The sequence below is a fragment of the Vombatus ursinus genome, unplaced genomic scaffold (assembly GCF_900497805.2).
Source record: "Vombatus ursinus unplaced genomic scaffold, bare-nosed wombat genome assembly UNPS02014832.1, whole genome shotgun sequence".
In the NCBI taxonomy this organism is placed as follows: domain Eukaryota; kingdom Metazoa; phylum Chordata; class Mammalia; order Diprotodontia; family Vombatidae; genus Vombatus; species Vombatus ursinus.
The window spans coordinates 74482460-74506054 of NW_020954610.1; the positions used below are offsets into that span (position 1 = coordinate 74482460).

Genomic DNA, 23595 nt, shown 5'->3' on the forward strand with positions numbered 1-23595 from the left:
TCTCTCTCTCTCTCTCTCTCTCTCTCTCTCTCTCTCTCTCTCTCTCTGTCTCTCCTTCACCACCAACCTCCTAGAAAAAAAAACCACTCTATACCTCTTGCCTCTCCTGTCATATCTCAACTCCTTACAATCAAGCTTCTGACTTCATTGATTAACTGAGACTGTCCTCTCCAGAGTGACTGCTTATCTCTTAATCGCCAAACCAGACAACCTTTTTTCAATTTTTATCCTTCTTGACCTTTCAGCAACATTTGTCCTTGTTGGTCACCTTTCTCTTTCTGGGTTTTGTTTTTTTTTTTTTTTGATGTTACCTTCTCTTTGTTCTCCTCCTACTTGTTTGCCTCCCCCGCTTAGGTGCTATAATAGAATGCTGAGCTTGGAGTCAGGAAGAGCTGTGTTCAGATTCTACCTCAGATACTCACTGGTTGTGGGGACTCACTTAACCTCTCTCAGCCTGAAATTCCTCATCTGTAAAATGTGGATAGTAAAAGCACCCACCTCAAAGGGTTGCTGTGAGGATCAAATGAGGTAACATAATGAAAAGCACTTTTCAAACCCCAAAGCCCTCAAACATAAAAATTTTTAACATTTAAAAATTTTTTAATATTCATTTTTTTAAATTTTGAGTTTCAAATTCTCTCCCATCCTCCCCCCTCCAATTGAGAAGGTAAGCAATTTGTTATAGGTTATACATGTGAAGTCATGCAAAACATATTTCCATATTAGTCATGTTGTAAAAGAAAACACTGACCAAAAAAAAAAAAACCCAAGAAAAATAAAGTATTCTTCAGTCTGCATTCAGACTCCATCAGTTCTTTCTCTGGATATAGATAGCATTTTTCATCTTGAGTCCTTTGAAACTGTCCTAGATTACTGTTTTTCTGGGAATAGCTAAGTCATTCACAGTTGAATATTGCTGTTACTGTGCACAATGTTCTCCTGGTTTTGCTCACTTCACTTTGCATCAGTTCATTTAAGTCTTCCCAGGATTTTCTGAAACCATCCTGCTAGTCATTTCTTACAGCACAATAGTTTTCTATCACAACCATATGCCATAACTTGTTTAGATATTCCCCAATTGATGATGAGTGAGATGGATGAAGTTTCCTCAGTACTAAAACTCAGAAATTCCCTTTGTACTCCCAAAGAAGCAAGACCTGACCTGTGTTCCATCTCCTCTAGCAAGATAAATATTTCGAAAGACTGCTAGCCTGACCTCCAGAGGATTCTTGCTAATCTGTCTCTAGGCAGAACTTCTAAATGGTTATCAAAAGTCCTCCTGATTCTGTCTCTAGGCAGAACTTCTAAATGGTTATCAAAAGTCCTCTTGATTCTTTGTCTCTAGGCAGAACTTCTAAATGGTTATCAAAAGTCCTCCTGATTCTTTATCTCTAGGCAAATATTTCCAAATAAAGGTCTTAGAAAACCACGTTTAGATTGTGCACCCTGAAATCCAGCCAATGGGAAGAAGCATTCAGGAATGGGGAGGGGGTATCGAGTTAGGATTATAAAACTTTGTTCTACATTAACAGACTTTGCACTCCCCTGACTGCCATCACTTGAACAAGGGCTGTGCCCTTTCTCATGAGAAAGAATAAAACTCTTTCTTCACTCTGACTTCTGACTCCGGTTTTATTTTGGGGGGGGCAATTGGGGTTAAGTGACTTGCCCAGGGTCACACAGCTAGTTAGTGACAAGTGTTTGGTCTGAGGCCAGATTTGAACTCAGGTCTTCCTGACTTCAGGGCCAGTGCTCTATCCACTGCACCACCTAGCTGCCTGACTCCGGTTTTATTTAGGGTGGTAGCCAGTATCACACAATGGGCATGCCCTAAATTTCCAGAAATAGATATTTCTAAAAGCCCTGGTCTGACCATGTCACTTCTTTGATAAAAAAAAAAAAGAAAAAAAAAGAAAAAAAAAGAAAAAAAATCCTCCAATGATTTCCTATTAACCTCTAGAATAAAATCCTAACTTCTTCTTTTGGCATTTAATGCACTTCATGAGTTGACCCCAGCCTCCCTTCATGTACTGTACATTCCAACCAAATTGGCTGACTTACTGCTTGTTCCTCATATGTGGCAAATACTCTTTCATCTCTGTGCTTTTGCAAAGGCAATTCAAGCTAGCCATCAAAAAAGACTTTATAAGAATGAAGTGTTTGCGTTCTAATGGGGAGGGAAGGGGGGTGATACAGGCATCCCCTAAGAACCATGATGTCAGCAGGGACCACAGTAGGAGTCAAATAAGATGGAAGGTCTGGGAGTACTTTTTCTTATATTTTCATGATCTTAAAAGAAGAGCAGAAAGGTAAAGAGTGGAGGTGGGGAAGTATATACTAAGGAAGAAAAGTAGAAGAATAAAGGAGAGACTTATTATTTCATATAATCTGGTGCAAGCTGAAATGTATACAAATGAGGCCAAGGTGGGGAGGAGCAGATATTACTTGAAAATCTGTTTGAACTGATAGAGAGTGAAGTAAGCAGAATGAGACCAATTTAATACTATAAAAACATTGTTAAAGGATGTGTTGTAATGTTTAATAATCAGCTCTCCAGGAACAAAATTTTCACCATCACTTTAAGTCTAGACAATCATCAACACAAAAAATCAAGCTCTGATTTGAAGCATTTGCTGATTTCTAAGATGTAAATGCGCACACTGAAAATTTAACAACTGGCTCTTACCGGTCAGTTTGAGCTGGCTCCAAATTTGGAAAGACTTAAGAATTCTGATCAATGCAATAATCAACCATGATTCCAGAGGAATAATGATTTAGGCTGCTGTCCATTTCCTGACAGAAAGGTTATAGACTATATATGCAAAGTGAGATGCATATTTGTGGACATGGCCAATATGGGAATGTGTTTTGCTTGACTATGCATATTTGTTGCATGGGTCTTTGTTTTTCCCTGGGGGGGGGAGGCGGTGGAAGGGGGAGAAGGCATGTGTTGGGGAGAGAGGACAGATGCTTGTTAATTTAAAAAATTAAATATAATAAAAACAATTAAATCAAGTGATGTAGCCTGTGGTCACATAGCTACTAAGTAGTAGAACTGTGATTCAAACCCAGGTCTTTGACTCAAATTCTAGCGCTTTTTTCTATGATACCACACTGTAATCACAAGATTTGACCATAGAATTTCATTACTTACCATGTCAGAGTTTCCACTGCCAACAGGATGGTATTTAACAGATCTTTGTGGCAACGTGGCCTTCATTTGTTCTGTCTGACCATCTCTATTTATCCGAGTCCGATCTGAGTTCCACAGCTCAAAATTTGAAGGTGGTAAAAAAGGAGGAATCACGGCTTTTAGCTTGTCATTTGGGAGTCTAGTAAAAGGAGCACCATTTCTTAACTGAAACAAAAAACAAACCTGATTTTAAAAAAGCTACTGACAGTTTCTTTAGTTCTAGAGTGAAGAAGCTGATGGTAAGGGAAGGGGAGGTTGAGAACATCGAAGTATTGAAAAGGACTTTGTACAGAGATCTCCTTTTGCCCTTACTGCAAAATACCTTTCTTAAAAAAAAATTTATTTATTTTTAATTTTCAACATTCACTTTTATAAGATTTTGAGAATGAAGAACAAATAACAACAACAACATTCTAATGCAGAGGTTCCCAAACTTATTTGGCCTACCACCCCTTTTTAAAAAGATATTATTCAATGCCCCCCTTTAACCTTTTAACAGTTTTTTTTGAAATCTGTATCATTTCAACTATAATTTTTAAATTTTAATTTAATATTAAATTTAATGCATCTTAAATTTAATAATTTATTGTAAATTTATGGTTTTTTTCCTGCATCAAAATTTTGATGATGCACTATTGCATCATGGAACTGTATAGTATCATGTTGTAAACAAGTCATTACATGCACATATTCCTGTGGATGCATTCAGGACTTCTCAATAATGCGTGGCATTCTGGCCTACCAACAGCTTGCTTGTTAAGACCTGTCTGTGGACTTGACCACTGATCAGTTATAACTTGCATTTTGTGTGTTTATGTGGAAAATATTGTAATCACTATGACTTTAACTCTGTTACACAACAGATGAAACATGCACGAACACTTTTTCAAAATTTTCTCATCTTCTTTTCTTATGCTTCCACTGCCCCTTTATTTTTATTCAATGCCCTCCAGTTACACCTGAGGCTACTACCACCCCCCTGGATCATTCCAGCACCCCCGGAGGGGGGGGTGGTATTACCCACTTTGGGAACCTATGATTAATGGAATGTAACACACAAAAGGAAGATGAAAAGTGGGTTGGGGCAGGGGGAAGAGGGTGGTGGTGAGAGGATCCAGGTATCTTTGGATTATGTTCTAATCCAAAGAGTCAGAAGCAAAGTTGGCCAGCCTAGACCCCTCACAAAGTGGAGGCCCCAGGAGGAGCTCACCAATGGGAAAATGGAGCTGGCATGGCAGAGGGATATTCAAGAGGGAGAAGGTCACTTAGGTAGATGGATGTTTCAGGGTAAGGAAGCCCCAGGTGCTGGGGATGGTTCAGAGTGGGAGGGATAAGAGGAGAAAGTATTTAAAGTAAGGGGATAGAGAGAGAAAAGAGAAAAAGAGAGATGGGAAAGAAATGGATTATGGAATAAGACCTACAAGTGGTTTCCCAGTTCCTGTTGTGGGAATAACAAGCTTTGAAGCTAAAGGTGAAAAGGCTGGGAGAAACAACAGGCAGGACAGACTGAGCCACACTGGCCTACCTGTTACTGGATCTGGTGCTGACTGACACTAGGGACCTTTAAGCATGAGCCTTTTCCAGTGCTGCTTTCCATAATGCAGAAAATTAATGTGAAATACATAATAATTTTAAAATACTCACCATTGTTGTCAATAACGTATCTTCTTTTTCTATTCTTGTATTGGTAGAACCTGAAAAGCAAAACAGATACATTTAGAAACCTGATAATCGATATCCCCAGGACATTAATATAAATGAAAGTATAAGCCTCAGTTTTTAAATTCACTTTTAGATTTTTAGTTCTTTAATAATATTCAATTTCTTAATTGAAGGAAAGCATTTAAAAATTTAACATATGCTTTTGAGATTTCCAAAAGTAAACTAGGAAATACAACATTACATATACGGTGGCAAAGTCACCAAAGAACATAGAACTTTAGGGTTAGAAAAGGTGACCGAGTCCAACCTCATGCATAAGGCAAGAGTCTTCTGAATAGCAGCTCTGACAAGTGATCATTCAACCTTTGGTTGAACACTTAGGATCCTAAGATTTAGAACCAGAAGGGATCCCAGAGATAATCTAGTACAAACACCCTCCCCATCCCATCCCCATCCTACAGTTGAAGAAATTAATTCCCAGAGAGATCAAACGACCTGACTATGAACCAGATCCTAGTTCCTCTAACTACAAATCAGTTAGACCACAGTTATTTCCTAATCGTACCAAGCCTTGATCAACTTTTATAAGTGTCTGCCTCCTGAACACTTTTCCATGTTTCCTCTTCCATGCACTGAAGGTTCAGGGGTAATGGGAAACTCACTGCCTTCCAGGTGGCCCATTCCACTGTAGATCAGCTTTAATTTTCAGAAAGTAAATATAAAATGCAAATAGATAAGGGCTTTGGGATCTCTACAGCACGAGGCACTACCTTCACCAACACAGATCCTGACGTAGTGATGATTTAATAATTAAGGTAGGGTGTTGACTGAGGCATAGAAGTTAAGAGACTAGCCCAGATTCACTTGGCTCATAGGTATCAGAGGCAGGTCTTTCTGCTTCAAAGCCGAACATTCACTATACCACACCATGCTTAACAGGTACCAAATTTAAAAAAAAAAAATTTTTTTTCTTGGTCTTCAGAGCAAGAATGGGAGGTATTATATGTAGAAGAAATTACCTTCCCCCACCAAATGATAAGACAGAAGGAACAAAAATTAAAACTCTCCAAGAGAAAGGGCAGAAAAATATGTGTATTTTCTAGAAAAAACTCCCAGAATTTTACTTTCAGTTTTCAATAACTAAGAGGCTAAAGAAGGTCCCTGAAACTATAATATGGCATCCAAAAGTGAACTTTTCCTACATGTTTAATAAGAAATGTGATAAAATGTCATGTCTCCAAACTTTTATTGGCAGATATGTTGTTGCTGAAATGACTAGATGCAGAATAACTACCTTCCTCACTTTTAAAAAAAAAAGTGTTTTATGAAAGTCTTGTAAACAAGAGTGAGAGATGTAGACTGACAAAGCAATTAGGTGGATTATTGACTGACTAAGCCATGTTGTTTGATGGATAACTATAAACCAGGAGATATATTTCTAGTAAGCCCCATGGTTCCATCTTCAGCCTCATTCTGTTCAGCATTTTTGGCTAACATTTCACTGAAAGCACTGATGGTTCATTCATCAAAGTGTGTAAATGATGAAGTTGGGAGCAATACTTACTACACTATATAACAGAATTAGACCCCAAAAGATTTTGAAAGGTTAATGTAATGGGCTAAAGTTATGATATATTTCAACAGTAAAAAAATGTAACGTGTAATAATTGGTTTCAAAAAAGCTGACCCCACAAGTACAAGATGGGGCAGTCACCACTATAAAATCCATAGGAAAAACACCTAGGGATTTGCACAGAAGCACCAAAACTGTGAATTAGAAGAGACCTAAAGAGTCCATTTAGTCTAACCTGTAATCAACCAAAACCTTGCTACAACATTCCCAGTGAGAGTTTGCCTGAAGACCTCAAAGGGAGTATCCACTGTCCTCTGAGGCATCCTATGTCCTAAGCCTTTGAACAGCTCTAATTATTGGGAAGATTTTTTTCTCTGTGTTAAGCCCAAATCTGTCTTGGGAAGTTCTAGCTACTGTTCCTAGTTCTGTCCTCTACAGTCAAGGAGAACAAGCCTAATTGTTCCTCTTCAAATACTTAAAAGACAGCTGTGTTGGTTCCTTCCAAGTCTTCCCTCTGGCCCAGCTCCTTAAAGAATAATTCTCTGCTTTGAATAATAAGAACAAGACTCACACTTATTTTTTTGAATTTTCTCTGAATTTCAATAATGATAGTCACATAGTCGTCGTAACAAATGATATCAGTGGGGGGAAAAACAATCTATTCAATTGCACAGTTTTACTTTACCAGTGTCCTTGCTCTGGGTAGCAATGTCGGGAATTCCAGAATTTCTTGTCTCATCCTGGGGAGTTGCTTTCATTGTAGAATCCAAAGATGGCTCAGATTCATCGGTGAAAGGCATAGGATGATTACTGGAAAGCCCCCTATGTAACGTTTGGGTCAACTTGAGCTTTCGGAATCTGTTGGACATTCTATTCCACCATGACTGAGGAAGGGACACCCAATAAAAGCTTGGTTAGGCCACAATCAGATTAGCTATATATTCACATTTTTCCTTTGAGTTATTGCTTCAATAGAGACACTAATTTTAAAGATTTGAAATAATATACTTTACACATATCTCCATTGATCTCTGCAGCAATTCTCTGAGGGAGGCAAAGATGATGTAATACTCTTCACTTTACAGATATAGAAATGGAGTACCAGAAGAATTCCATGACATTCATGTTGTAGAATAAAAAGCAATGGATTTAGAGGCAGCGAAAACAGTTTTGAATCCCTGCTATGCTACATACTGACCAGGTGGTGAGTCACTTAATTTATCTGAACCTCACTGTTGTTGTTGTTTAATCATTTTCAGTTGTGTCTGACTCTTTGTGACCCCATTAGGGGTTTTCTTGCAATGATACTGGAGTGGTTTGCCATTTTCTCCTCCAGAGTATTTTAAGGATGAGGAAACTGGGGCAAAGGGGGTTAAGTGACTTGCCCAGAGTCACACAGCTAGTAAGTATCTGAGGCCAGCTTTGAACTCAGGAACATGAGCATTCCAGACTCCAGGTCCAGCACTCTATCCACTGAGCCACCTAGGTGAACCTCAGTTTCTTCACTCTGTAAAATGAGAGGTTGGATTAGATGAATTCTAAGAGAATCTAAATCTAAATCTAAATCTAAGAGAGAACCAGGACTAGAACCAGAACATTGTATTTTCTTTGAAAAACCTAAAGAAATGTCTCTTTCCCCCCAGGGGTCCCTACCATTTTATATCAACAACAACAACAACAAGCATTTATTAGGTACCTACTGTGTGCAGAGCACTGTGCTAAGAGCTGAATAAGTACAAAGATAAAAAGCAGTTCCGGGTCTCAAGGAGATTACAGTTTAGTAGAGGTGTAATGTATTGGGTCCTGTGTCTGCTCTCAGTATAAACACAACAATGGCATTAGTGAATTGGTGTTCACAATAGTGAATACAGGCAATTCAGACTGTACCAAGTGTTCCCTTTCTTCAGTAATTCACTAACTGAATTGATTCCGACTGCAACACAAATTTTTAAAAGGTAAAACTTACAAGAAGGAATTTAAGGTCCCCAAACAGGCTTTCCTCACAGAGAAAACAAAGATTAGGCTAGTAATGGGGATCATGGGAGGGATTTATAGGATATCTTTTTTTCTACTCTTGTCCTCCAAAGTACCCAGCTTAACTGCAGCACAGGTAAGTCTCATAGTCAGAGACAAAATCATGAAAAAAAAAAGTCCCTATCAGGTAGCAGATGTTCTGGAAGCTGGAGGTAGCCTGCTTCCACCTAATCAGATTATGTCCTGGGAGTTCTTCTAGAACAACAGATGGTAAGAGTCATACCTCCAATAATAGCTGACAAGGACCACTGCAATTTATTTTTAGAGTCCTTATTTTTGGTTCCTTTTTCCCTCTAACAACATAAATGTCTCTGTTCTTCAAACTCAACAATCTCTCTCCCTTCCCCAAGTCTTAATATGTGCTTTCTCATATCTGGAATAGACTCTACCCAAACCAGCAGACAAATTAAAACTGTATTTTCATACAAAGGACAGTTCTGGTGCTACCTCCTACAATGATGCCTTCTCTGATTCTCTTGGTTATTAGCAAAAGGCCATTTTTTCAATTTTTTATGATAAATGGTCCATAGTCTGTGTTTCAACTTAATATTATCCATTCAGGTTTATTCTCATTTCCCCCCATTTTTCCTCCCACCATTGTCAAGATAACCCCTCCTCAGATAACCTATTTTTTTGTCTGTGTATAAGTGGGATCTTCCCAGTACAATGAAAGTTCCTGTTTTGTTTTCATATTCCCAGTCCTTAGCACAGTGCCTAAAACATAGAAGGTATTCATTATACATTCGTTAAATTAACTGAATAGTCTTAATTTTTAAAGCAAAGGCAAATCAGGAAAAAAAAACATAAGAGATGACTCATGTTTACTCAGAATATGTGCCTATGAATGAAAAACTCATTTCAAGCAAAGTCAGTTTGCAGAAGTTGTCTATCAAGTCATGGCATAATGATATGCTCATATTTATCAGACATGCATTGAGAGCAGGTTTGGATTTCCAAGTTGGAGTGTGGGCTTTAAATAACCTGGCACAGTGTGTAAGAAGAGTCTCTTAATCAAAATTAATTTATCAATTTAGTTTTTTTTTCCCCTGACAATCACCTCTCAGGACATTTGACTAAATTTTAAGACTAGCTTTCAATTTTTTGACTTGATTTCTTTTTTCTAAATGTCTAAAAGTCAGTGTTTCTTCAGTCTGATATCTAGCCAGGCTTTCATTCTTTTCTCTATTTTTCCTCCTATAAATAATCACTGTCCCCAATCCTTTCTGCTCAGAACAATCTTAGGTACTGCTCCTTTTGACCCATTTACACTTTGTTTCATGATCCTTTTTTTGGTCCCTGTAAAGAATAGCACAAATTACCCAGAATTCTCAGGGGGTATAGAACAGATACACAGAGACAGTGTGGTGTTAATAGAGAGAGCTTGTCTCAAAGCCGTCATGACCTGGGTTCAAGTCCATCCCTTAATACATAATGCATGTGTGACTCTGGGCAAGTCACATAATCCTTCCATGCCCCAGGAAGAGATCCAAGACTAGAAAGTACAGACAGGGTAGTTGCCCTTTACATTGGTGAGGGGCCTTCCTCACCAAGGGTTTCCTATTATGATAAAAACCACAAGTCCAGACAACACCAAAAATAGAACAGAACTCACTTTGGAAGAAAAAATTTTCTCCAAACAATGATGGTCCGGACCATCTAGCAAATATTAACAAAACTAATGCCTGACTTTGTGTATGTGAATTATCCACAGGTAATCTTTCTGAATTACAAGCCAGCTTCCCTCAGATACCCTGCATGCTCATGGAAAGTTTTTCCAATTGGATATTTTCCTGATAAATGGAGGTATCCCTTCAAGGGTCAAAACTTTTTTTATTCAATCTTTTTTGAAGAAAATCTTTTAGAAATATGTCCTTACATACTTTGCTTTTTTGAAAGGGATATACATGCGTAAGACATAATAGAAAAAGGCCTTGAATAGAATAGAATAAAAAAATTCTGGGTTCTGCCACTTCCTTTGTAACTCTGGATACATCTCTTAACCTGTGGAGGCCTCAGTTTCTTCATTTGTCAGAAAACTGAGTGCAATAATGTCTAGCTCTAAATCTAAGATCCTTTGCCTTGGTTTCAAGTCCGGGCTCTGATACTTAGTTGTGTAACCTAAAGCAATTCATTTAAACTCTCTAAGTCTCTGTTTCCCTCGGTTTGTTGCAAGGAAAGTGCTTTGCATATCATGAAGCACTATGGAAATGTGTTGTTGTTGTTGTTATCACCTCCAGGACTAAATATACAATCCTCAGTTTTTAAAGCCCTTCATAACTTGGACCCTTCCTACCTTTCCAACCTGACACTTGACTCCCTTCCACATTCAGTGACCTTCTTGCTGTTCCTCAAATAGGACGCTCCACCTCTTGACTCTGGGCATTTTCATTGATTGACACCAAGGCCTGGAATGCTCTTCCTTCTTGGCTTTGCCTCCTGTATTCCCTGGCTTCTTTCAAAAATCCCACCTTCTGCCAGAAGCCTTTCTGGATCCCCCTTAATACTAGTGCCTTCCTTCTGAGCTTATCTCCAATTTGCCCTGGATAAATCTTGTATGTACAAAGTTGTTTGTATGTTGTTTCCCCCATTAGACTGAACTCTTTGAGAGCAGGGGCTATTTGTGCCTTTCTTTGTATCCCCGTCTCTTATGTGCCTGGCACATAGATGTTTCATAAAAACTCAGTAACTAACTGACCTCTGGATAAGTGAGGTCTTATTGAACAAAGCTCACATTTTTGTAGGGGACCATCCACAGAATATGTAAGTGCTGATTCTCTAGTGACTACAGCATACTCCTGACCATAATGTAAAGAAATGGGGAAAAAGAGACCACAGATAATCAAACTGAGTGGTACGGAATGATAAACATATTGCTTTCAGTTGCTCCAGAAAGACGCAACTGCCTGCTATGGAAATAAGATTGTTCTATGAAATGCTGAGATTTTAAAGAATTCTTATGCAAGAAAATGAGCCTAGAGTGAGAGTCTACTGGTCACACAAGCCTTTCTTTTTTGCTGGGCAATGCATACTTAGGTCCTAGATAACCAAGTGATGGTTAATTGTACCTCTACTATCTATCTACACATGGTATATTCCTCACTAGTAAGGAAGGAAAGAGGCAAACCTTCAATCCACCTCTGTCATCTGGCAACACTGGGACACTCAAGGATTGTCTAATCCTGGAATGGGGCAAAGATGACTGGCTGATTGACTTGCTTTTGTCTTTATTCACTTGCATGCAGACAGATGCCAACAACCGTACAAGTTCTGTATCTATAAATGCAAAAGAAGACATTTTACCTCTAAATAGTATCATTAGTCCAACATTTACTGGTACGACCTATTAAAGGTAGGATTTGAACCCAGGTCTTCTGATTTCAGAACCAATGTTCTGAATACCATGTTATGGTATACCATGTTACCTTCTAAGTTCTAGAAGGTTGTGTCAGGCAAATTAAATGGCTTGCACAGGATCACACAGCTAATAAACCAGAGGCAGAATTTGAACCCAGGTCTTCCTGACTCCTAGCTCAGGACTTTGTTCTGTACACCAGGATGTCACCCGATCAGTTAGGTCAATAAAATTATAATTAACTTTGAGAATCTTTTCAGTTATCAAAAGCACAATTAAAATGTGACTGAAAATAAAAATGCTTACATTTTTCTTCTTCATCAATTAAATATTTAGGCATATAAACTCTGTCCTTATCACCTTATGCCTGGATTATTGCAAAAACCTACTGGTGGGTATGCCTCCCTCAAGTCTCTCCTTATTCCAATCCATCCTCCATTTGGCCACTAAAGTGACTTTCCTAAAGCACAGGTCTGATGTCAACCCCATCCTCTCGACACTCCCCCTAGACCCCCACTCAATAAACACCAGTGCCTCCCTATTGCCTCCAAGATCAAAAACAAAATACTCTGTTTTGGCATTCAAAACCCTTTATAACCTCCTGCCTTTCCAGTCTTCTTACTCCTTACTCCTCAATACATACTCTTCTACCCAGTGACACTGGCCTTCTGGCTATTTCACCAAGAAGACACTCAGTTCTCAGCTCTAGACATTCTCTCTGGCTGCTCCCTGTGCCCGGAATGCTCTCCTTCTTCTGCTCCACTAACTGACCTCCCTGGCTTCCTTTAAGGCCCAGCTAAAATCCCATTTTGGGGGCAGGTAAGTGGCACAGTAGATAGAGCACCGACCCTAGAGTCATGAAGGACCTGAGTTCAAATTCAGCCTCAGACATATAACATTTACTAGCTGTGCGACCCTGGGCAAGTCACTTAACCCCATTGCCTAGTCAAAAGAATAAAAAATCCCATTTTTCTATAGAAGGCTTTCCCAACCCTTCTTAATTCCAATGCCCCCCCCCGTTAATTATTTCCTATTTATCTTGTATATAGCATGCTTTGTAAATATTTGTTTGAACATTGTCTGCCCATTTGTAAGCTATTTGAGGTCAAAGATTGTCTTTTACCTCTTTTTGCTTAGCACAGTGTCTGGCACATAGTAGGCATTTGATAAATATTTACTGATTGATTGTATTGAAGAAATCAATTAGTAATAATTAAGCAAAGATATATTTAATTAAAGACAACATTTATAAAATAACATACCAGGGTCATTCAGCAGCATGACTAGATCAAAAGCTGTATATCCATTTTTTGCTCGAAGAGTAACATCAGTTCCTTGATTTAACAAATATTTAACAACTTCTTTATTCCTATTCAAAACCAGAACAAAACAAAAGTCACATTTGCTAGGGGAAAAAAACTGATCCTTTCCTGAGTCACTAGAGATACAGTAGCAGTCACTGTAACTCAATGCATGGAATGTTTGGAAAGACCATTCTATATAATGTTACTAACTAGCACAATTAATTGGAAATTTTCAAAGTATCACTTTGGACAGAGACTACATCATTTCTATTTTTATAACCAGAACACAGTGAGTTGCATATAGTAGTTACTTAATAAATGATTGTTATGTAAGTGAATCCTTACTACCCTTGTATGGAAGATCTCTTTTATTATTTAAATCTAATTATATTTGGTACCTTTAATTTATTCTAATATTCTAATAGATCTATGACCTGACTGAAGTAAATACTCTAACAATGCAAAATTGCAGTCCATTAATGTCTGACCAACTAATGGAAATCCTTTCATAAATCGGTCACATTAGGGGCCCACCCTATTGCTTTCCTCTAGCTGTCTTGACCCTGTAGGGGCACCAAGGAAACACAAAAGCTATCAATTATCCCTCCTACCCAGTAACCAACCAGGCCCACTTTTTTCCTAGTCATACATTCCCCTGATAATAGCCTTTAATTTACATACTAAAGAAGTAAAAGGCCAAAACATTGCCTAATAAGTGACAAAAGACAGATCTTTCAGTGATACCATATGGCCTTGGAATTTCCTCCAGTTTTAAGATGTGTTTATGCAGAGGTATGAGCCTGGTTGGTAGCCCTGCCTCAAGTCTCCTCCTAATCCAGTCCTCGACCTAGCTATAAAATCGATCTTCCTAAAGCATAGGTTTGACCATGTCACCACCTGCCCCCCCAATCAGTAAACTCCAGAGGCTCCCTGTAACCTCCAGGATGAAATATATAAGTTGGTTTTTAAAGCTGCTCATAACCTGGCCCCCTCCTACCTTTTCATTCTTCTTCCTGCTTACTCCCCCCCCCCCCAATATACTCTGTGATCCCATGACATTAGCTTCTTTCCTGTTCCTCACACCAGATACCCTATCTCCTGACTCTGGGCATTTTCACTGGCTGTCCCTCTATGCCTGGAATTCTCTTCCCTCCTTATCTCTGTCTCCTGGCTTCCTTCAAGTGTCAGATAAAATCCTGCCTTTTTCAGGAAGACTTTACTCATCACCCTTAATTCTAGTGCCCATCCTCTGTGATTCCCTCCAATGTATCCTATCTATATCTTATTTGTATGGAGCTTGTTTGCATGTTGTCTCACCCCATTAGACTGTGAGCACCTTGGGAACAGGGACTAGTTTGATTTTTTTCTTTCTATCTCTTGTGCTTAACTCAGTGCCCAGCACATAGCATGTGCTTAATATACACTTGTTGAATGACTGACCTGTTGAATGTGCTAACTAATCTGTTTCTAGATAGTTTATGATGGTGAACTACTACCAAAATCATTCAGCTGGTGCTTAGAGTCCCTCAACCCAAAGAATGTTATGACTTTAAATGTGAAAAGTTCAATTAAATCACCCATTTATGAACAATTGTCTTGTAATACAACATTTTCTACAAAAAAGAAGCCTCACTCAATGATTGTTTATGGATATGGATAAAAATTTGTGAAAGTGATAAAAATCTGCAGAATAAGTAGGATGTAAAAATTGCCTCTTGAAGTAAGGTTTAATAATACAGTGAGAGGCAGCGGGTCATAGTGGATAGAGGTCAGGAAGATCTGGACTCAAGATACATGCTAACCTCTGACACATGCTAACTGGTGATGCTGGGGAAGTCACTTAGGATCCCAGGGTCCCAGGCAGCTCTATTAGTTGAAAAACTGATGCTGATCTGCCGCGATAGAGGGAGTGCTCTACGTTAATGGAATACCAGATCTAGTTTGAAACAAACAAACACACACACACATACACACACACAGTTTGTGACTGCATTCATTTCTTCCCCCAGACTTATGCTTACGAGATTTCTAACTAGAAAGGAAACTCAGAGATGACCTTATTCAAGCCCTTCATTTTACAGATCAAGAAACTGAGGCCTGATTAGGTTAAGTGACTCTCCCAAGTTCATATAGCGAATAACTAATAGATTCAGGATTAGAACCCAGGTCCTCTCATTCTGATTCCAGTACTTTCTCCACCATCTCATGCTGGCTCCTCATCACAAATGCCCTGACATCTCTGAAGAAAATGCCCAAACCCAGGTATTTCTGATTTAATAAAATAAGCAACTTTATAGTATTTAGCTCTAAGAAAAAAAATAAGAGCTATAATTCCTCACAAAAGCAGTTTACCCGTGGTAGGTGGCCTGCATTAGTGCTGTCCATCCATGAACATTATCCTGCTTGTCAACATCTGCATTTCTCTCCACAAGCAGCTGCACAAGAGACAACTGTCCAGTGACAGCTGCTAGCATCAGAGGTGAGGCTCCGTCCCCATTAATGATATTTACTTGGTTGGGATCTTCATCTACAATCTCTTTAACAAGCTGAAAGTTTCCTGAAAATAGAATAATGTTGCATATAGAAGTTAGATATCTGTAAAATTAATATTCTGTAAAAATATAAGCACAAAGTTTATATACAGAGTAATAATAAACTTCCTAGGGTTGCTTTGAAGATAAAGTGAGCTATTTGTAAACTGCTTTGCAAACCTTAAAGCACTATGTAAATGCTAGCTATCATTGTTATTTTAATTTGTATTACATATGGAAGACTCCTGGTAGCACAGTGAATACAAACTTTGGACCTGACATCAGGAAGATCTGAATTCAAATCCAGCCTTAAGATACTTTCTAGCTATGTGACTCCAGGCAAGTCACTTAACCTCTGTCTGCCTCACTTTCCTCATCTGGAAAATGCAAATTATAATAGCACCTACCTAAAAGAGTTGTTGTAAGGATAAAATGAGAAAACAATTATAAAGTACTTAAAGTGTTAGCTATTATTATTAGCTATTATTGTTATTCTACACACACACAAGCAATCTCTATTTTTCCATGTTTCTTATTTGGCTAATCTGCTCATCCACCTATCATTCTAAAAAATAAGAAGGCTATTATATATTTCTTGCAAAGAAAACCTGCTTTTTTGGTCTGTTGCCCACATTTCTGAAAAGTGATACAGTTCCCTTAATAGTGTCTATATTTGCTTTACTTTTGCATGAATATGCCATCTAGTGGCGAAAAAAGGTAGCTGAAATACTAAACCCAGCATTTTATACATGTACATATACTTACACATATGCATGTATACATGCATGCATACGTTTATACAGACATATGCTTAAATGTATTTTCCAAAGCACTTACCCATTTTCAAAGCGTGGAAAATATCAGGCCGTCTTTTCTCTTCATCTGAACAAACAAAACATTTAGACTAAAAAAGTTAAAATCAGAACAATTTAATATAATGGAGAATTCAAAATAACAGCATAATTTTACATATAATCTTTTTCTAGAATGCAACCTTTTTCTTAGCCATATCTAAAGTATGATTAAAGTGATTTTACCAATTCTGGAGATAAAATTCCTTATTATTAAAGAAGGTGATTTTAATGTCTCAGAAGTGTCCTATTTCTCTAACTAGCGCCTAAAGGGTGCCTTCCTGGTCAGCAGGTTCATGTTTTTCTGTAGCATGGGGATCTCCCTAAGAATTTTAAGGTTTTCTCTGCCATGGGAGTAGGGAGGGGGTAGTTTGGGCCTGAGGGGGTTTTGGTGTACTTCTTTGGAGTAGATTTCCAATGAAGCATACTCATGATTCTGTCTGTAACTTGAAGGGTCCAGGGTCACCAAGGAGGAGGGCCATTGCTTGGGCCTTCTTCATTCACATTCTTTCTCTTACATGATCAGTATGGCAAGCTATCATGGAAAATCCAAATGTGTGGTTTCTTTAAATGTGGGAGGATTAATCTTAATTTACTTATTTAGCCCCTGAGAGAGGAACAAAGACTAATGTCAAGGCAGTATAAGGTGATATATTTGGGTTTAATATAAAGATTTTCCTAACAATTAGAGTTCTACAGGAGTGGAAAAGGATTCCTGGATGGGTAATGAGTTCCCTGCCAATGGTGGTCTTCAAACAGAGGCTGGATAACCCTTTGTCTGTTTCATTATAGGTGGGATTTATGCTTTAGGTTGACTGGCCTTCTCTGAGATTATGATTATTTTGATAGTCTGTTCCTTATCGGTAGATGGTGGTACAAATAAATGGGTGTTGCAGATTATAGAATCTCACAGAAGTTTGAATTTGGAAGACACCATATAGACCAACCATACCTGAAACTCTGCAATATTCCTAAGTGGTCATCCAGACTTTACTCATAGTCCTCTGGTGAGAAAGAACCCACCACTCAATTTGGACTAGCATTTTTTTAAAATAGTTTTTACTTACCTCAAGCCTCTCTGCAATCTCTATCCAGTTCACCTAGTTCTACTCCCTAGGCTTAAGCCTAATCCCTCTTACATAGTGGTTCTCAAACTTTTTGGTCTCAGGACCCATTTTCATTCTTAAAGATTGAGGACCCCAAAGAGCTTTTGTTTATGTGAGCTATATTTATCTATACTTTGTTGTTGTTATTGTTATTGTTCAGTGTTTCAGTTGTATCTGACCCTCTGTGACCCCATTTGGGGTTTTCTTGGCAAAGATCCTGGAGTAATTTGCCATCTTCTCTAGGATGTTGATATTTACCATATTAGAAATTAAAAAGATCAATTTTTAAAATATTAATTCATTAAAATAATAACAAACTCATCATATATAAACATAAATAACATTTTAAGGGAAAATAACTATATTTTCCAAAATAAAAAAATGAGCAAGAAGAACAACATTTTGCATATTTTTGCAAATCTCTGTCTGACTACAGAAAACAGCTAGATTTTCATATGTGATTCTGTATTCAGTAATGTTGAAGAAAATATGGCCTCACATATAAGTAGCTGGGAAAGGGAGGAGTATTTTAATAGGTAAATAACATCTTAGTTTATTATGAAAGTAGTTCTGATATGAAGACCATCTCAGGGACCCCCAGGGGTCCATGGAACACACTTTGAGATCATAGCCTTTCAAATATTTGAAGACTGATAAGAGCCCTCCCCCATGGGTTTTCTCTTCTCTGGGCTAAACATTCCCAATTACTTTAGCTTATTTTTGTTTGTTTGTATTGTTTTGTTTTGTTTTTGGCCTAGACCTGTAATTTCATTAGTTATAGGGAATTCCTAGTGAGGAACCTCCTTCTACTAGTACAGATCACTACTTGTTTTGCAAATGACAGTCTTGGAGAGCTGTCTGGTTCATTTAGAGGTTGCCAGGGTCCAACAGCCAATATGTGTAAGAATAGATACCTGACCTCAGGTCTTCCAGGTTCCAAGGTTGGCTCTTTACAACATGCTGCCTTTCCCTTCAATTGATTCATGTATGCTATGGCTGGGAAATTCTTCTCCATCCTGATCACTCTCTTGGATTGCTTTCCTTCTTAAAACATAGTGCTCAGAACTGAGTAAATACTCCAGATGAAATTTGACCAAAGCACAGTCAGTAGGACTATCACTTCTCTTTACACAGGTCAAAAGTATATTATAAACTATATTATCCCTTATATATGTACAAAATTATATTTTGGGTCTGCCACATTGCACTGCTAAGTCATCCTGAGTTTGCGTTTTATTATTTTTTTTTGTGCTTTATTTTTTAAAAAAGCTTTTTTTTAGGTGAGCTATCTTGCCACGCCTCTCTCCATCTCATCTCCAAACTTGCAAAATTTGTTTTCTGAACACAGGGATAAGACCTTTATTCTGTCATCCTTTAACATCATCCTATCCATTTATCTTTGATCCTCTTTTTTTTCCCAAATAGAGTTTGTTTTTTTAAGCCTGAAATACCCTTTTGGTTTTCCTTAGTATTCAACAACCGCATTTCATCTGGAGGTTTAGCACTCCTAATACTCTTTTCTGAACCATGGTATGCCTTTATATTCATTCTTTTCTATGTCTTTTTTTTAAGGCGATAAAAGTTTAATTAGCAACAGTTGTTGGGCAGCAACCCCCTTTTGAATGTTTTCCTAAAATATAAGTTGGCTGCCCAATTCCCTGTGTGTAAACACTAGTCTCCTTTGGCAACTCCTATTTCCTAAATATCAGATTCATTTTTGCTTGTGTCTTCAAAGTTTTCTTCTTGATAACTTCCCTTACCTTGAGGGCTTACTTCTCCTACTGAATTTTAGCTCCATTTGGACCCTCCTAACCACTTTCTGAAGTCAACACTGGATAACAAAAAAAAAAAGTTTTATTAGCTATATTGCCAAAAAGATCACAAAATAAGGGACAGAACCAATGTTCAGTATGGATAGAACAGTGATAAAGGACCAAGCTGAGGATGTCCTTTATCATATCAAGAATAAACCAGTCTTTGGACTGGAATGGAAAAAACAAAAATGATGAATGAGCTTTTGAAATCCCAAACTAGAAAAAGAGTAAATAAGCACCTAGTTGCCCTTGATGAGTTCAAGTTACCAGGCCCAGATGGACTGAATTCGAGGACCCTAAAATAACCAGTTTACTGAACCACTTTGACTCTTTTTAACAATCAAAAACAACTTTACTAATTAACAATCAAAAAGAGGCAACTTCAAAGTTAAAAGGATATTCCACAGTCATCAGTGGTCAGGAAACACTTGAGAATGTCCAGACAGGCAAGGAGAGCTCAGCAGACCTCCACAGCAATCAGGTGTTATTTCTCACACGCAATAAAAGCTCACTATTTTCTGGTCCAATCACCCCCCCCCTCCAAGCCTCCCCAAGTCTCTCATTCTTCCTGTGGCAGAAAAACGCCTACTTTCTTAAAGGGCCAGCCTCGTTTACTTGCTGCTAGCTAAGACCATCTAGTGTGTAAAATCCTAGGTGGGACTACCCATACAAAAAAGTGAAGAGAATTTTAAAGGGTTGGGGAAAAAAGGGAAAGTAGGAAGAGTTTCTAGCTTCAGCTACCCTCAAAAGTATAGAGGCATAGCAGACCAATTTATACAGAGGTGTTAATAGTTCCTTAAAAGGTTGATAGAATTCTCCAGAAAATTCATGTGGAACAGAGTCCTTCTCCCAACCTTCTGGCTCAATTTTACAGCTAGTTCAATTTCCTTTTCTGAAACTAAATTGCTTAAGATCTCTAAGCAGCCCAGGCTCCAGGCTCACTCTTCTAACTTGTACTAGCAGGTTGAGCACCCAACTAATTACTTTACCCTTCAAGGTTGTAGGAATAATCCTGAAATTGAACCACTTTCAGTAATATATGATGGAGTAGAAAAATGGGGAAAATGCCGTAAGACTAAAGGTCAGAAGTCTTTAGGCTGATGAACTTGATTTTAATTCCCAGCAAAATAATAAAACATGTTGTTAAAAGGGTGGTTAGTGAATATCTAGATAAGGAAGTGGTGATCACAGAGACAACAGGACTTCACTAAAACCAGTTATACCAGACTAACCTCATTTTCTTTTTTGACAGATCAGTGAAATTCTGTAAGTACCACTTACCTAGATTTTAGTAAAGAATTTGGGAGTCTTTCATGTAATTCTTGTAGGAAAGGTGGAGATGTGAGACAATAGTACAGCAAAGCAGATATGATACTGGCTCAATTCAGTTAAAGAATTCAATAAACATTTGTTAAAGGCCTACTATTTGCAAATGGATGGCCACATCAGGGGAGTCATTAATGGTCGGAAGTCAACCTGGAAGGAAGTCTTAGTGAAATGCCACAGAGGTGGCTTGGGTTTGCTCAATGTGCTGTTTAGCATATGTTTGTGAATGACCTGGATAAAGGCAGAGAAAACATGCATCTCAGACTTGCAGATTGCACTAGAAAAGAAAGCTAAAACAATGACTGACAGAGTCAGAATATAAAAAGATCTTGACAGGATAGAGCACTGGTTGGGTACCACGGAGAAAAGTATTTGAAAGTCTGTTACATGGTGCAAGAAGGCTTCCAGGAAGATGTGAAGTTTGAAGTGGGCTATGAAGGATGGCCAGAATTTGTATAGGCAGAGAGAGGAGGACATTCTAGATCTGAGTGTTGTTTGTTGTTGAACCAGATTTTAGGTCTTGAATGCCAGGCTAAGAAGAATCATTAAAATAGCTTCTTCCTAAAGAACATTGTATACTCTAACAGCGATTTTGTTTTAAGAACAACTTTAAGTGAACTAGTCATTTGATTACTAAAAATACCTGAATCTATGAAGGATGATGCTATCTGCATCCAGAGAAAGAACACAGAAGTATGTATAATATGGTTTTACAGATTTATATATGTATGTATATATATATATACACATATATACATATTAATATATGTGTATATTTGTATATATATATATATATATGTATACACATATATTTGTCTTTAATGGTAGCCATCTCTAGAGCAGGGGGCAGGGAGGGGAAGGAGGAAAAAAGTTACATGATAACTTTATTATATGTTTAAAAGAAAAAAGCAAGTTGTACATAACAAATTTGCAGTTTCATACGCAGTCTTCTTTTTTGCTATTCTACTTTGTTATTGAAATGCTCGTTTTATTTCCAGAATAAAAAAAAAAGAAAAAATACTTTCCTACACTTTGAAAAATAGCCTCTCCTCTCCATACTTTTAACACCACATTAGTACTAATCATTTCTCTCATATTCTTAATCACAGAATACTCCAATTTATAATTGTAGATTGACTCCTTGTTCTGGTTGGTAGCACCTCAGGATATTTCCATTTTCTCAATGAACATTTAAAATTTTTGAAAATCAAATTTTAATTTATTTAAATATAAAAACAAAAATATCATGGAGTACTTTTAGGAACAATTAGGTATTAGAAGGAACATGGACCATAGTGGAATCTGAAGATCTGGGCTGGAGTCCTAATACCTCCATTATTAGCCATCTACCTTCAAAGAAGTAATTTAATCTCTCTGAAACTAGGTTACATTATCTGTAAACTGACAGTGATAATACCTAAATTATCTATGTTATAAGGATGTTATGAGGAATACACTATAAACTGTAAAACACTATATACATGTGAGTTGTTATTATAAAAAGAGATTTGAACTGAAAGTAGGGAAGGTATTATGAAGAGAAAAAAAAGAAAAAAGAAAAGAAAAGGCAGGCAGATAATTTCTTCCTGTTTGGAAAGCAATATCCATGTAGAAATCATGCTGGTGTACATGGCCACAGTTTTTTTTTCCATTCTGCTCCTTTTTAACTATGAAGAAGGCAGATTCAGGTACCCTGAGCACTTAGAATTAGAAGGCACAGGAAAGATGAACCTTTCAAGGTTAGAACTTGATAACAACCTTTCATTAAGACCATTTGTATAACAGGAGAAGAAAGACTTCAAAGTTTTAACATCCACCAAAACTGGTTAGTGGACAGGTCAAACAGGGCAATAAAGATTCAGAGTGAGTTAGATCTACTTAAATCTAAAGAAAACCACAGTAGACTGAAGAATAAAAACAGTTAACAGTGCATTTCTTGAACTCCTATTCTAAATTATGCAACAGATTTTGACTATAACAAGTGAATAATTGTTTTGAGGTTTTAACAGCAAGTTGCTGAAAGGCTTTTGATATAATTAGTCATACCTATACAAATAAAATTATTTCAAATATATAACTATTGTCCAGGTACCACCATCTATTTTGTGGAAACTTACTTGAGATCTAAGACATCTCCAAAGGCCTCATGTTGGAAAATGCTATCCACATCCTAAGAAAGAATTATGGAGTTTGAATGCAGATCAAAGCATACTATTTGTTATTTTTTTCTTCTGTTGTGTTTTGTTTCATCTTTCTGGTGGTTCCTCCTATTGGTTCTAATTCTTACTTACAACATCACTAATGTGAAAATATGTTTAATAGGAACTGCAGATTGCAAGCCATCTTGGGGAGGGAGGTGGGAAGGGAAAGGGAGAAAATTTTAAAACTCAGAAGTTTATGAAGTGATTGTTGATAATTAAAAATAAATAAAAAAAAGAAACTTGAAGTCCGAGTACTGTAGCTAGAAATTAAATAAAGAGCTCTTTAAATATTATTCTTACAAAGAGAAACCAGAGCTATAATTAGCTGGGCAGGGGGAGATGCTGAATGGGTCTTCTTTCCTCTCCATTCAATGCTTCCTCTCCATAGCAACCACCATTTCCATGCATAAGTTTCATGGACCTCCCCTGACCTGTGCCCTCTGCATGGTGCAGTAGTTGCCACCTCAGTCTTTGCCATGGTATCTCTTTCTTGGACTCCACTTTTCCCCCTAATTCCCATAGGGGCAAGGGCCAGGCTCTCAAAGGGGAAGGGTAACTCCTTCTCCCAGAACAACCACACCTATATTTGGATTGTTTTATGCCCTCTCCACCCACCCACCCACAATTGCATTTGCTCTAAGTGAAAAT

At 37.7% G+C, this 23595-nt stretch overlaps 1 protein-coding gene across 1 annotated transcript in view; it reads right to left on the reverse strand.

Annotated features, from left to right (window-relative positions):
• Positions 1-23595, reverse strand: part of LOC114025798 (ankyrin repeat and SAM domain-containing protein 6-like) — a 78111-nt gene that overhangs the window by 26399 nt on the left and 28117 nt on the right. Inside the window, exons 3-9 of the mRNA XM_027839327.1 lie at positions 16487-16531; positions 15471-15675; positions 13077-13183; positions 11587-11735; positions 7114-7312; positions 4838-4887; positions 3155-3358 (exon numbers count right to left, since the gene is read on the reverse strand). Of these exons, the coding sequence (XP_027695128.1) occupies positions 3155-3358; positions 4838-4887; positions 7114-7312; positions 11587-11735; positions 13077-13183; positions 15471-15675; positions 16487-16531 (959 nt within the window). The remainder of the gene's footprint in view (positions 1-3154; positions 3359-4837; positions 4888-7113; positions 7313-11586; positions 11736-13076; positions 13184-15470; positions 15676-16486; positions 16532-23595) is intronic.